The sequence below is a fragment of the Dermochelys coriacea genome, chromosome 18 (genome assembly GCF_009764565.3).
Source record: "Dermochelys coriacea isolate rDerCor1 chromosome 18, rDerCor1.pri.v4, whole genome shotgun sequence".
NCBI classification, from domain to species: Eukaryota; Metazoa; Chordata; order Testudines; family Dermochelyidae; genus Dermochelys; species Dermochelys coriacea.
Window position 1 is genome coordinate 6125557 of NC_050085.1, and position 15058 is coordinate 6140614.

The following is a 15058-nucleotide window of genomic DNA, read 5'->3' on the forward strand; positions in this document are numbered from 1 at the left end:
GCACATGGCCACGTGCTGCGTCCTAATCTATATCACACAGGTGCTATCCAGGATTTCCCTGCAACCATCACAGGTGGAAACTGCCATCTGCTAGAGCAGTGGGTCAGTGCCAAGAGCCCCCCAGCCTGGCAAGAGGAGAAACCCGCACTGGATTTCTGAGCCACCCAGACGAGGCCCCGACTCAGCCCCTAGAAGCTCCTTTTCCAGTCACTGAACGGACAGACGCACGCAGGCTCCTGACTGTAACCGAATGCTCTGGCCACTTACAAGCATGGCCCGCCCCCCGCCTTCTGGCTCCTGCATGTGCTGCCCCGATGGTTCCCAGCCCTATGGGATGGGGTGTAGCCCATCACAACCCCAACAGCTCCTGGCTGCCGAACACCAAGCCAGCTGGTTTCATAGAATCATAGAATATCAGGGTTGGAAGGGACCCCAGAAGGTCATCTAATCCAACCCCCTGCTCAAAGCAGGACCAAGTCCCAGTTAAATCATCCTAGCCAGGGCTTTGTCAAGCCTGACCTTAAAAACCTCTAAGGAAGGAGATTCTACCACCTCCCTAGGTAACGCATTCCAGTGTTTCACCACCCTCTTAGTGAAAAAGTTTTTCCTAATATCCAATCTAAACCTCCCCCATTGCAACTTGAGACCATTACTCCTCGTTCTGTCATCTGCTACCATTGAGAACAGTCTAGAGCCATCCTCTTTGAAACCCCCTTTCAGGTAGTTTCCTTCTGCTGCCCCCATCACCAGGCTCCGCCGGGCACTCACGGGATGACGAACTCCTGGATGTTGCTGATGATCTGCTTCCCCACCATGATGATGAACAGCTGCTGCGCCAACTCGATCAGGCACCCCCCGGGGCCGCACTGCAGGAGCCAGGAGAGACAGGCGCACACGGTCACTCAGGCCATGAGCACAGTGCAAGCTCAGCTGGGCTGGGTTAGCTCAGCAGCTGGCTTGGCCTGCACTTCCCCAGTGCAGAACAACCCAGCCAGACCCAGCCCTGGGGGAGAGAGACCTGAGCCTCCAGAGGTCCAGCTCCCACACGCTCCCAGCACAGGTCAGAGCAGCTCCCATGCTGCCTCTCCACTGGCTGCCCCAGCAGACTCACAGCATGGGAGCCCCCACCCTCCGGGGTCCCTCTCGGCCTGGATCCCATCTCAGAGAGCGGCCACTGCCAAATGCAGTGATCTGCCCCGGGCAGAATTGTCTGCCTGGCAGCATCAGAGAAGCCCAGCAGGGTCCCTAAGGCCGTTGTGGTGGGACATAAGAGGAGTCTCCTAAGGGCTGGGCATACTGAGGACAGGGTGGAGGGACCCCCAGGGAGCAGGAAGTCTGGTTGGTAAAGGATAAACCATCAAAGCTCTTTGGAGAGAGGACTGGCTCTTTGTTCTGGGTTTGTACAGCACCTAGCGCCCTGGGGTCCTGGCCGTATCTGGGGCTCCAAGAGGCTCCCTGTGGTGTCCCCTGCCCCCGAGACTCACCTCCTCGTTCCTCAGGCCGAGAAGCATACCGTACTGCCCGGGGTACCCCACAAACCTGTGGGGACAGGAGAGGCCTGGTCAGTTGTTTCTCTGATCTGTGGCAGGGCAGGCATTGACTGGCTCATTTCTCACCATGCCTAACCACTGGGGCAGACTGCTGAGGGGGGTGGGCTCTCCGTCTCCTCAGGGCTTCAGAGCCAGTCCGGCTGCCTTCCTGCCTTAGCCGAGCACAACTGCATGGGCCCAGTGCAGGGGGACCTCCTCTGGCCTGTGCCACGCAGGGCGGAGCAGACGGCCCAACGGCCCTTTCTGGCTCCGCATCTCCTTGCTCTCGCCCAGGCTGTCCCAGAGACAGCCCCCCCCAGCACCGGCTACCCCTCCCAGGAAAGGAGAAGAGGCACGGGAGGGACAGGGGGTGGGTGTGCTGGGTGCAGGGATCCGACCCTGCAAGGCAGTGAGATAGCTGCAGGCAGGCGATTCTTCGGGGCGTCTGCTGGACATGAGCCAGACCCGGCGGTTCTCTCTGACCCTCAGGTTGACCCCACGGCCTGCGCTGACTCCTGTCGCCCCAGGGGGCCTCCCTCAGACCTAGCCTGGATCCACCCAGCAAGGAATGGGCCTGCCGGTGCTACAGTCCTGCAGTACCGAAGGGCTCGAGAGAGGGGTCATTCAGCAGCAACACTTCACTTTCAGCACAGACTCCCCCCGCCCCCAGTATGCCAGCAAGCGTCACGGAGCCCGTGGGTGCCCGTCCCAGTCTCCTCTCTGAAGCTGCAACTGCAGCCCAGACTCAGCCCAACCCCTTCCCTGCAGGACGGTCCCGCCAGGGACTGGAGAAGGAACCTAACCCGCACCCTCTGACATGCCACATGTGCGTTCCCTGGGGGGGTCATTCATGACTGGGGCTCTAAGGGCTCCCCCGGTGGTAGATTTAATCCCTGCAATCCTCCAGCAAACTGCCTAGATTTCACATCGGTCCCTGTTTGTGGGGACCAGGCTCAAGGTCAGGGGTTTGAATTCGGGGTAGGTCAGGTTTCTGGTTTGCCAGTTCCCAGCTCCAAAACCAATGTCACCTGCACTTCAGCGATGGGAGATGGAAATCAGGACATGCAGGAGGTTTGAGATTTTTTACGCATAAATTCAGCATTAAGTCATCTGCTCCAAAGACTTTCATCTGCAGCTAGGAGAGCAGGGCAGCAGTGTCTCTGAGCCAGCCAACCGGATGGTTGTGCAAAGCCCCTCGGGGATCTGACCCTCTTTCAGATGGGGGGGAGGGGCTTCACCCTATACCGGAAACCTACCAACCGCTATTCCTACCTACATGCCTCCAGCTTTCACCCAGATCACACCACACGATCCATTGTCTACAGCCAAGCTCTACGATGCAACCACATTTGCTCCAACCCCTCAGACAGAGACAAACACCTACAAGGTCTCTATCAAGCATTCTTACAACTACAATACCCACCTGCTGAAGTGAAGAAACAGATTGACAGAGCCAGAAGAGTACCCAGAAGTCACCTACTACAGGACAGGCCCAACAAAGAAAATAACAGAACGCCACTAGCCATCACCTTCAGCCCCCAACTAAAACCTCTCCAACGCATCATCAAGGATCTACAACCTATCCTGAAGGACGACCCATCACTCTCACAGATCTTGGGAGACAGGCCAGTCCTTGCTTACAGACAGCCCCCCAACCTGAAGCAAATACTCACCAGCAACCACACACCACACAACAGAACCACTAACCCAGGAACCTATCCTTGCAACAAAGCCCGTTGCCAACTCTGTCCACATATCTATTCAGGGGACACCATCATAGGGCCTAATCACATCAGCCACACTATCAGAGGCTCGTTCACCTGCACTTCTACCCATGTGATATATGCCATCATGTGCCAGCAATGCCCCTCTGCCATGTACATTGGTCAAACTGGACAGTCTCTACGTAAAAGAATAAATGGACACAAAACAGACGTCAAGAATTATAACATCCAAAAACCAGTTGGAGAACACTTCAATCTCTTTGGTCACTCGATTACAGACCTAAAAGTTGCAATTCTTCAACAAAAAAAACTTCAAAAACAGACTCCAATGAGAGACTGCTGAATTGGAATTAATTTGCAAACTGGATACAATTAACTTAGGCTTGAATAGAGACTGGGGAGTGGATGGGTCATTAGACAAAGTAAAACTATTTCCCCATACTATTTCTCCTCCCCCCCCCCCCCCTGTTCCTCAGACGTTCTTGTTGACTGCTGGAAATGGCCCACCTTGATTATCACCACTAAAGGTTTTCTTCCTCCCTTCCCCGCCCCCCTTGCTGGTAATAGCTCATCTTAAGTGATCACTCTCCTTACAGTGTGTATGATAAAACCCATTGTTTCATGTTCTCTGTGTGTGTATATAAATCTCCCCACTGTATTTTCCACTGAATGCATCTGATGAAGTGAGCTGTAGCTCACGAAAGCTTATGCTCAAATAAATTTGTTAGTCTCTAAGGTGCCACAAGTCCTCCTTTTCTTTTTGCGAATACAGACTAACACAGCTGCTACTCTGAAACCTGTTATGATGTGTTAATAATTATAGAGGATCCTGGCAACCCTGGCGAGGACCCACCGGAAGAGGGCAGAGCAGTTTCATGCAGGGCGAGAGGGAGTGATAGATTCAATGGTGTATTCATAAACCTCGCCCACGTGTGGTTTTGGGGGGGAATCTCCAAGCCCACAGCTGAACAGCGCATCCATTGTGCAGGGGCATCGGCAGACACATGGCATGGGGATCCCGGGCATGACTGAAGCCGCTAGATGTTCCACAGATGAGTCACAGCTGCCTTTTTGGTCCTCCCAGAGTAACCACATCATTCCTCCCTGGCTGATCACTGTGCACCTTGGATCCAGGCCCTCCCTACACAGGATGTGATTGAACTGGGGTTTGGCAGGTGGCTCCAAGGGAGGGGGTTCCCCTCCCTAGGAAGGCGTGTCAAGAGCCAGCCACCCCTCCCCAGAACTTATCTCCATGGCCAGGGTCAGAACGGTGTTTGGAAGACACAGAATTAGGGGTAGCGCAACATACCATACAGCCACCCAGCATGCTAATGTGTGCCATGCACAGCACACACTGCCATATAGGTCAGGCATGCCGACATGCATGCACCATGTATAGGAGCATGTGCCATCATGTAATATGCTTATGGCTCATGTGAGTGTGCATGCACCATGTACACGGTGCCACACACGCTGGGCACATTTACCGGCATCATTCGTGTCACTGCAGTGGAACACGGCGTGGCTCAGGGACAGAACGTCTCTCAAGTGGCTGCAGCCTCCAGCTCTGCCCATGGAGCCCGGTTCACTGCTACACAGTTCCCGTCTCTCCCTGCCTCAGGGAGGCACCGGACCAGCCTGCCTCACATGTGATCCCTGTCACCCGGGCCCCTCGCACACAAAGCCGGGAGCAGCACACCGTCTCGCACCTGCCTTTGAAGAAGGCCACGTAGAATGGGGAGGAGTAGAAGTTGACGAACTGGAAGATGAAGACTTTGAAGGTGAAGGCGTCCTCGTGCAGGGTCTGGGTCCGGTGCATCTCTGTGGAGGAGACGCAAGGGGGCAGTGTCAGGAAGTCACACATGGGCACTGCCCAGCGGCCACGGTAGCCAGTCAGCTCCCCGGGCCAGCAGGCATGAGACTACGGGAGGGAGCGTCACTTCCTCTGCCACTGGGGATGCCCCCTTCCCTGCACTCCACGTCTGAGCCATCCCCAGCTCACGCCGACACCTCTTGCTGATAGACCAGGGCTCAGACCCTTACAGGATTTCTGCAACAGTTTCTAGTCACAGGTCTGCCATCAGGGCTGAGCCGGGCACAGGAGCAATACACATCCACATGGAACCCACAGTACAGGAGTCAGGGTGTTTGTCCCACTGTAGTGACTGGTCCATGTAAGAAGGTAAGAGTCTACTACTACTGCCAGCTTATGGAGTTGCTCCTTTAGCTCAAGTGGGAAAGGCGCTTTTGGCGCTGAATGCCCCAGCTTCAATCCCCCTTGATGACTGATGGTGGGAGGGCTGTTACACAAGTCGGTGGCTGGGGGACTCGGAACGCCTATTGCATGAGGTTCTCTCTCCAGCAGGGCCCCTAATGATGGGGGCTCTCAGCCGGCCTGGCTGTAAAGAGGATACAGGCACCCGCAGGACCTTTGGTCCCAAGCAACGCCCTGACAGACCAGTGGAAAGTGCATCAGCCAATCAAAAATTCCATACGCCCACTGGTGACCTTGGTGCAGGGCTTATGCGGATGGGAGCGACCAGCCGGGTCCCGCACAGCCCGCTCCTTCCTCCCACACAGGGGATGGGCCGAGGTCTCTGTAGCTGAATTGGTTAGGGATGGAGGAACCATATTTATTTCAGCAGAGCTTGGATCTGTGATGCAGCCTTTCCCCGAGCCCTGCCGCTGCCCCCACCGCGTCCACACAGCACAGTTGGCACCCAGAAGGTGGCCAAGGCCAGGACTTGTCAGACCTTTGCAAGGATGCAGGGTGCCCCCCAGAGCTCACCTGAGGTGGCACCATCCAGCTCTTGAAGCCCCAGAAGCCAGAGTAGCCATGCTCCCCCCCGCCACAGCTCCGGGGCTGGGCCTCAGCTGAGGTCTTTGTAGGACAGTGGGAGTAGCCTGGGGGGAGCCCCAGCCAGGCAGCACTGCCAATGGCTTCTCCTACTCACCCCACCGGGTGAGCTTCTCCGCCAGGGAGGTGTAGACCTGGCTCATGAGGAGGATCAGCGCTAGGTTCACCAGGGTGCTGCTGATGTTCGCTATATTCCCAGCCTGTAAAACAGCGAGACAAGCAAGGCGCTTCCCTCCCGGGAGCCTCGCCAGCCCTGGGAACTTCCTGAGTCGTGACTCACCCCTGGCTCCTAGCCAGCACCAGCTCCCAAAGCTCTTCACAAAGGAGGTCAGGGTCACGAGCCCCATTTTATAGATGTGGAAACTGAGGTGCAGAGCAGGGCAGTGACCTGCCCCAAGGCAGAGCTGGGAATAGAGCCAGATCTCCTGAGTCCCAGTGCAGTGCACTCACCCCATAGCCCTGCCCCAGGTCCAGCTGAGCCTTGGCATAGACTTTCCGGGTGGGCTTCTCTCCAGCAGCTGCCCAGTGCTGGCTGGGGCTCCACCTTTCGCGGCCTTAGGAGCTGCCGTCAGCCAACATGCCCGCCACAGCTAGGTGGCCAGCAGCCGACTGACAGCGCTGGGTCCAAGCAGGGTCCGTCAGAGCTCCCTGGGAGCTCACAGCACTCCAAGCACAGCTGGACCACAGGGCTGTCCAGGAGGGGGTGGCTCTGAGTCACCGCAAGGCACAGGACTCACCTGGGTCATGAGAATGGGGTTGCCCGTGTGATACATCATCACACTGATGATGCCCCGGTACATGATCACGGAGACCAGGAAGATCATCACCACACACAGCTGGGAGGGGGCAAGGGGAAGACCAGGCGTAAGCAGCAGGAGGTGGGCGGCCCGGCACTGGACTCGGGGAGCGGACGGCACGCGGAGCAGCGAGTGCCCCCATCTGGACTGCTCCACTGTGCCAGCGAGGCGCAGGCTCTGAGCCTCCCAACCTGCCAACACCCGGCCCGGGCCTGCCCTGGGCTCGATTCTCTTGTGGGGCTGGGTGAAGGGAGGGGTCTCTGGGGCCCGGAGCTGGTGTCCAACACTCTGGGGGGGACCCCATGTGGGTCTCGGCGCAGGTTTGAGGGACACCCTATCACTCTGCCAGGCCACTTCGCCACATTCCTGGTGGAAGGAGCCCACCCCAGGCAGCTGAAGGAGGACAGATGTCCCGTGGAGACGCGCAGTCCATCCTTCCCACCCACGCCAGGGGCTCCTTTAACGGGGGGCTTCAGGAGAGTGACCCCTGCAGGGGGAAGCTGGAAGTGACACCCGACCCAGGCACTGTCTGTTCTAATCACCTCCATTCTCTTTGCCATGCCTGTTAACGATCAAAGCTGTCAGCACCCAGCCCAAGTCGTGGGGCCTCCCTCGTAACCCGCCCGTGCTTAACAGCTCCGCCAGGGTCTCTGCATGCTGCGCTGGGGGGAATCTGGGGTGGGGGGGACAGGGAGCCCTTTGGGCCTAAGCTTCCCCGGTCAGTGGGGTTTAAATTCACTACCACCATGGCTGGCATGAGATGAGTTTTCCGGGTCTCAGTCCCGGGCGGAGAGGAAGGCTGGCTTGGGGACAGGGCCTGAGCTAGGAGGCAGCGGAGCGGTGTTCGGTGCCAGAAGCCTGTGCATCTGCTAGCAGGAGAGGAGGAAAAAGGCTGGAGACAGGAATCGCCGTCAGCACTCTCCTCGCCCTGCTCCGTGGCAGATGAGTTTGAGCCCCAGCCAGCCAGTTCAAAGAACAGGGCAGTGTCCTGCGTGGGCACGTCTCCACCTCACCCAGGCAGGGGATGTCAGCCGGGCCCTGCCTTCCTCCTTACCATGATGACAATGGCCATGGAGCCCGTCAGAACGCGGGAGAGGCGGTCCCGCCTGGGGAAGTACGGCTCCTTCACCCCTGTGATGGGGTTCTGCTCCATCCACGGGGCCATGGCAGCGAACTCAGGCCTGGGCTGCTCCTGCAGGAGGGGAAACGGAGCCAGAGGGGGATTTAGCCCCCATTCACCTGCCATGACTGGTGTGGTTCCCCCTCCCAGGGCATCCCCGCTGGGGAGAGAACAGGCTCTGCTGGACTCTTCTGGACAGCTGGGCATCCGCAGGCATGCCCAGACCCTGCAACCTCCTTGCTGAGTTAAGTATAAGTATCGTGGGAGTTCCCAGCGTTACAACTGCCGATGTTTGTATCCTATTGTAGGAGGGCAAGTGACTTCTTTTCGGAGGACATGGGGCTGATGCAAACTCTGGGAAGGTTCCGTGCTTCAGAGGACACTGTTAAAACAAGGGGCCAGACACGCTGAAGTAGCTTCCCTAGGAAATCTCTAGGAGGAGGCACCTACTCTGCAGATCTCCTTTCAGCGCATCACCCTGCGGGGGCCTTTTGTCCACTTACGCCCTATTCAGGGGCTCTCCAGAGACCCAGAGAGGCTAAAGGGGTGACTCTCACACTCACGGGGGTGCTAGTTCTGAGCATAAGAGGCGCAGAAATTGGGAGCCCAGGAGAACCTCCTAGGTGGGGTTGAAGAACTAACCACCAGCCACAGCCCTGGTTCGAGTGGGGCAATCTCTGCTCAGCTGTTTAGCACGTGTGCAGGTTCCTTTATTGTTTAATCGATTTTCTCTGCAATGCTTTTACCATACGAATCAATGTGCTTGCTGAGGAAGAGCTGGGTGGTGCCGTATAACTTCAGGCAATGCACCATTTGCAGCCTCTGGAGAGAAAGCAAAGTGCCAAAGCTGGCCACCTGCCAGCCTGCTTTGCTGGGCAATAGCACAGTGTAAGCAGGGGCCTGCACAGCCTGGAAATACCCCAGGCAACAGGGAGAGAGACGCAGGTCTCCGCCCAAGGGAGGGGACAGCTGGGGAGCAGAAGGGTGGGGGCTTTTGGTGGGCTATCGAGGGGGATACAGGAATGGTGCCACCTGCCAACTCAGTGCCACTGCTGGGGGAGTCAGTGCATCACTGTGCTCGGCCCTGCTCCCGTGTCTGGGACTGGTGCAGTTAGTGGTTGGAGGCCTGAAGAGAGAGAGTCTCCTTAAACTCCACTGGTCTGTGCCTGTTTTTTGGGGCAGGAGGTCTCGTTCCCTGCAGGGGGAGGCGTGTCTCCAGCCAGAGCCCCCTCTGGCCTCAGGGAGGAGACGGAAGGATCTCCGACACACACCCTTGCACCCATCCTGGCCAGCGAGGTGGCCTGACGGCAGACGGACAGAGCCAGTCGCGGTGGATGGATGGTCGTGGGAACTCACCTCCTCCTCTTGGAAGTCCATGCAGTCCCAGTGGTGAGCCAGCGTGGCGCTTTTCCTCTTCCAGTACTCCAGGAAGGTCACAGCCCAGAAGGACATGAAGACGCTGAAGAAAACCGTCCCGGGGTGATCAAACAGGTACCCGACCTGCAGGGGCACAGAACAGAGGGGCCGCACGGCCTCTTCGCCAGACGCAAAAGCCCTTTCCCCCTGCACCTGCATTTACATCTTCACCGCCTCCAGCTCACACCCCTAGCCTTGCTCCCTACTGCGCCTCCTGCTGGTGTGGGGGTAGCTGGACGCTCTCTTTGAACCAGTCCCCCTACGCCTTTCCCACCTTGAGTGGGACAGGGGGGCGCTAGTTCCTGGGGCTGACACTACTGTGCCATTTCCTACAGCGCCTCCTGCTGGGAGATGCTGGGACTGGAGTAGCCAGGGGCTCCCCTGCAGTCAGAGCTCCAGTCCCCTCCCCTCAGCACAGCTCCGAGCAGCGCCAGCGCGGGGAGCTCCGACACATGGCTTTGTGGGCATCTGTGCAGGGAAAACCCCAAAGGCAGGGATTTCTCACTGCATCAAGCTGGGCCCCCTTGGGCAGCAGGGTCTGGGCCCTGCCTGCATTAGCCCCAAGCAGCCTTCCCTTACCTTAGCCATGGGGCAGATCTCCGAGATGTTCCAGGTCTCACACGTGTCGCAGAGCGGACACATGAGAAACTGGCCTCCGCTCTCACAGATCTCCTGCCTGGGGGGAGCGAGCACAGGGCTGGGTTAGCAGGGCCCGGCTCCTCAGGAGAAACACAGGGCTAGCGCTTCACCAACCCCGCCCCCACTGCATACACGCATACACATGCACAGATCCCCACATGCACCACCACGTATGCACACACATGTACACATACCAGCACATGCATGTGTCTGCACAGACACACATGTTCTTACACAGGTAGTTATCATCAGGGAGCTCCAGAACTACCTAGGATGGAGTCAGCAGTAAGTGCCCCGAACTCCCACCCAGCCTCTGAACTCGGGCGGGGAGAACAGCCAACATCTCTAAACGTTCACCCCAGAGATGGAGCTCAGGTTCATCAGGCTCGGCTTCATCCCAGAGAGACACAAGTCCATCCATCCACCCACCCTCCCACCCATCCATCCATCCGTCCATCATCCACCCACGCATCCATCTATCTATCCAGCCAGCCAGCCAGCCATTCACACACCCACCTGTCCCCCCATCCACCCACCCAACGGTCCATCCATCCATCATCCACCCACCCATCCATCCACCCATTCACACACCCACACCCCCATCCATCCATCCATCCGTCCATCATCCACCCACCCATTATCCACCCACACACCCATCCATCCCTCCACACATCCATCATCCACCCACACTCCCGTCCATCTATCCATCATCCACCCATCCACGTATGCATCCTTTCACACTCACATACCCGTCCATCCAGCCATTCCTACATACATCCGCCCAACTACCTATCATCTCCCCACCCGCCATCCAACAACCCATCATCCCCTCACCCACCCACCCACTACCTGCGCACCTACCCACCCATCCTTCTATCTATTCACCACGTATCAAAGCACCTCACTGTTTCCCCCCCCCCCCCGCTTTCTTCTCACAGCAGGTGACCCTAGGGCTTTTGCTAGGCCTGGGAGCGGAGAGTGACAGGAGCTGCTGGAATAGCTCCTATAGGCCCCCCCCCAACTGCCCTGCCCCACCGGCCCTGCAGAAGGCAGCATGGGGCACACAACAGTGACGGTGGCTGGAGGCAGCCTGGGAATTCCTGGGTCTGAGGGCTGGATGGTGGAGGGGTGGGGCGGCTCTGGGGGAGGGGGGAAGGGTAGCATGGCAGCTGTCTTCCTCACACACACCATGTCCCATTCCCCCTCCCCGCTTCTCACCCCAGCCCCACAGACTCACGCTGGCGTGTTGGTTCCCATGGCAAACAGGCCTGCGAGGAAGATCACGGTGCCCACGGCCGCAGCAGGGAGCAGCCAGGCTGTGTAGAAGCCTGCAGAGGGGATGGGCACGTGAGACCAACCCCCGGAGGAGGGCGACATTGGGCATAGGAGACCCCCTCCCTCCCCTCTCCATCAAGGGTGGGGCACCAAGACTCCTGGGTTCCACCCCTGGGGCTGATGCTCTGTGTGGCTTGAGGCAAGTCCCTCCCTCGTCTGTGCCTCGGTTTCCCCAGCTGTAAAATGCGGACAACAATCCCGCCCCACTTGGCAGGCTGGAGGCAGGTCTAAGGCATTCGCAGAGCTCCCCGTGGCATCTCACTCGCCCTCTTCCACCCCACGCCTGCCCACGCCCCTGTGGAGCAGGAGCACGGGGCACCAGGGCAGCATCCACATGGCAATGCTGGCACTTAGCGGCAGCACCAAGGGAAAGAACCAGGAGAACTGCCCACGTGGTCCTGCCCCCATGGCCCCTTCCCTATCAGTCAGGGTGCTGGGAGTCTGCCTCTGCTGGCCAGGACACCGAGAACCCCAGGGCTCTGTGTGTCCAGCAGGCTCCAGGAAGAATCCCCGTGATCTCAATCCCAGCCCCAAGCTGGCCCTTGGGATGCTCTAGGTGGCGGGAGTGGTGGGGCAGAGGCAGACAGAAGGGAGGAGGAGGTGGGCTCTCACCCAGCCAGGCGAAGTAGATGGCAATCTTCTCCCCAAAGTACTCGCGGATGTGATCCAGTGGCTGGTACCGGTACCAGCAGCCCCACTGGGCCCAGAAGCGGTAGAGGACTTGGCGAGGGTTCAGGGCTTCATTGGGAACCTCAGACTCAGGCATCTCGAAGGGGCCCTGGGTCAAGGCAACAGAGAGGGAGATGGGTCGGCCACCTGCACAGCAAGGGGCAACCACGGGGCAGAGACTCTTCGGTGCCAAGGACCCCCGCCTAGTGCCAGCTGAATGGCCGCAGTGACCAGCCAGGACCTGCAGAGCCAGCAGCTGCCCCTCGATCCCAGCTCCAGAGGGACGGCTCCCTCCCAGGCCCCCCCATCCCAGCTCCGGAGGGAAGGCAGCCCACCCGGCAGCCCCTACCTCGTGCAGTGGGAAGGCAGCGGCGTACACCCGCTCGTTCAGCAGCCGGTTGATCCCGATCTCGGCGCGTTTCCGCTTCCCGTAGACGGTGCGAGCCAGGATCTCATAGACCTGCTGACCCGAGGGGCGCGGCGCCATCAGCTATGTCTGCCCTTGTCAGGGCTCACGCGGAGCGGGAACCCAGCAAGCCCCGGCTGGGCACAGCCTTGTGGAGCTCACACAACTGGGCCTTGCACCAGAGCCTTGGGACGCTAATGGGAGCCTTCGCATTGACCTTTCTGGCCCAGCCCCCAGGTAGGAGCTGCCCGCGGCTCTGATGCCCCCACTCTCCCCTTGGCCTGTGCTAGATGCAGGGCAGTGGGAGCCTTCCTGACCCTTCCCCAGGCAATCAGCCACGCCCTGGAGCCTGAGATTGGATTCGAACACAAATCGCTGGTTCTAGCATTTCCCACCAGCTGTGGGGCCCGCAGAGGCTGAAGCACAAAACTGGGCCTGAAGCCATGAAGGGGGAATCTGGGTTGGGGTTTCCACACAGAGCCGGTGGGCTGGATCTGAGGGGGGGGTTAAATCAGCCCATTAGAGAGCTAGGGGATGTTGATCTGGCCTCCCGCCACATGACGGGTCCGCGGAGCTGCCTCTAGTGCAACGGGCAAGAGGGTTAATTATGGACCCAAGCCTGAACCTTCAGCAGAGCTCAGGCTGCCTGGCATGGCTGGCGCAGATCAGTGCTGGGAGGGGGGCAGGCCCCTGAGGTCCCCAGGCTCCCCCCACCCCACTTACGATGCGATGTCTCTGAGTGCTGCTGAAGTAGGAGTCCCGGGAGTCGCTGCCTAGGAACCTGGGGAGGGATAAACAACAAACAGCCCCACTGCAGTCGGGCCAGGGGAAGAGAGAGCAAGGACGGTGCTGCCTAGCTGGCTTGGTCCCTGGGCCTGGGGTCCCCTAGGGTTGCCAGGTGTCCGGTTTTCGACGGGAACGTCCGGTTGAAAAGGGAAACGGGGCGGCGTCCGGTCAGCACAGCTGACCAGGCGCTAAAAGTCCAGTTACCTGCAGTGACTGGCCTCTGCCACTGGGGGGTGGGAAGAGCAGCCGCTGCTGCTGGAGCCTGGGGGAGCAGCTCTGCCTAGCAGCCGCTGCTCTTCCCACCCCCCAGCCCGCTGGCGAGAACTGGGTGGCTCCTGGAGCAGGCTCCAAAGTAAGTGCCAGCGCCGTCCAGGGTGGGGGCGTGTTACCTGTCTGCCCCCCACTGTGCCCCGATTTCCCCAGCCCCTCACTCCAGGTATCCCCCCCCCGCTCCGCTGTGCCAGGATTTCCCCACTCCAGTCCCTTGCCCTGGGGACTGACCCCTGCCGTGCCACGCTGTGCCCCGAATGGACAGACTCTGCCTCAGCTCCTCCCAGCCCGGCTCTGCTGGCACCAGTTGAGTCCCAGGGGAGGGGGGAGTGAGCAACGGGGGTGGGGGGGAGAGCAAGCGACAGAGGGGGTAGGGGGAGCACACTACAGGTGGGGCGAGGGGGCCTGAAAGGAAGAGGTGGGGCAGGGGGCAGGGCCTCAGGGAAGGGGCAGAGCAGGGGTGTTCCATTTTCAGGGATTAGAAAGTTAGCAACCCTACTGCTGCCTCCAGTCAAGCCAGGGCCGAGCTTGGAGGCATGAACTCAGGGGGGCCCTGCGAGGTGTTGGCTTTGCTCCAGCGCCCTCGAGAGGGTCACACCAGCAACACATGGTCTCCTCCACCCAGGGATTTATTCCGGGCCCGTGACCGGGGTATCTGAGCGCCTTCCAGAGTGCGGGATTGATTACTTCCAGAGTGAGTAGCAGGAAGTAGCAGGAAGGGTGGCCCAGTGGTCAGGGAAGCAGCCTGGACTTGGGAGGCCTGGGTTTGAATCCCTGCTCTGCCACAGACTCCCTGTGTGACCCTGGGCATGTCACTCAGTGTCTCTGGGCTCTCGGCCCAGCAGGGCCCAACCCCGGCCAGGCTCCCTGGCCGGGGAGGATAAACCCAGTCAAGACAGGGAACTGCTCAGATACTGCAGTGATGGGCCCGGGGCCAAGAACCTGTGAGTCACCCAGCCCCCAAAGGGACGGGAAGGTCCATTCCTGACCCTCCCAGGTATCCTGACACGCAGCAAGGGAAAGGGCCCGATCCAGCTCTTCTGCCTTGGTGGGAGCAGGCTGGGCATGAGCCTGCAAGAGGCAGGACCGAGCCAGCACTTGCTGAGTGGTGGGAAATGGCTGCTCTCAAGCACACAGGCAGCCGCTGCCTCTGAAAGCCCTTCCAGTCGCCTTCACCGTCTGCTGGCCTCTCTGGGAACATCCCAACGGCAGGGCCAGGCCCTCAGCAGGGGGCTTCCCTGCACAAACAGCCCAGGAGGCGAGGGCTGGGAGTTACTTTCCTGGCAATGCTTCCACCCTCCCCCCATTGAAATTCAGGCTGGGATCTGCCCCTGGTTGCTTGACTCCAAACCCATCTGTGTCAAGGGCTGGAAAATCTCTTCCACTGACATGGGCACCAGGGGCTCTGATCAATTGCTCTCACGGCGCCCGGCAAACCAGGTCCCACGACGGCCAGTGGCCAGTCAGTGCTCGGAGAAGGCCCGTGGGCTAGGGGTCGTGGCTCAGATGC

General features: G+C 59.4%; 1 protein-coding gene across 1 annotated transcript in view; it reads right to left on the reverse strand.

The window, feature by feature from the left end:
* LOC119845046 (anoctamin-7-like) overlaps positions 1-15058 on the reverse strand; it is a 31399-nt gene that overhangs the window by 9677 nt on the left and 6664 nt on the right. Inside the window, exons 6-17 of the mRNA XM_038376781.2 lie at positions 13216-13273; positions 12436-12546; positions 12030-12195; positions 11320-11410; positions 10023-10119; positions 9384-9527; positions 7962-8099; positions 6848-6946; positions 6208-6310; positions 4963-5074; positions 1485-1539; positions 769-866 (exon numbers count right to left, since the gene is read on the reverse strand). Coding sequence (XP_038232709.1) covers positions 769-866; positions 1485-1539; positions 4963-5074; positions 6208-6310; positions 6848-6946; positions 7962-8099; positions 9384-9527; positions 10023-10119; positions 11320-11410; positions 12030-12195; positions 12436-12546; positions 13216-13273 — 1272 coding nt within the window. The remainder of the gene's footprint in view (positions 1-768; positions 867-1484; positions 1540-4962; positions 5075-6207; positions 6311-6847; positions 6947-7961; positions 8100-9383; positions 9528-10022; positions 10120-11319; positions 11411-12029; positions 12196-12435; positions 12547-13215; positions 13274-15058) is intronic.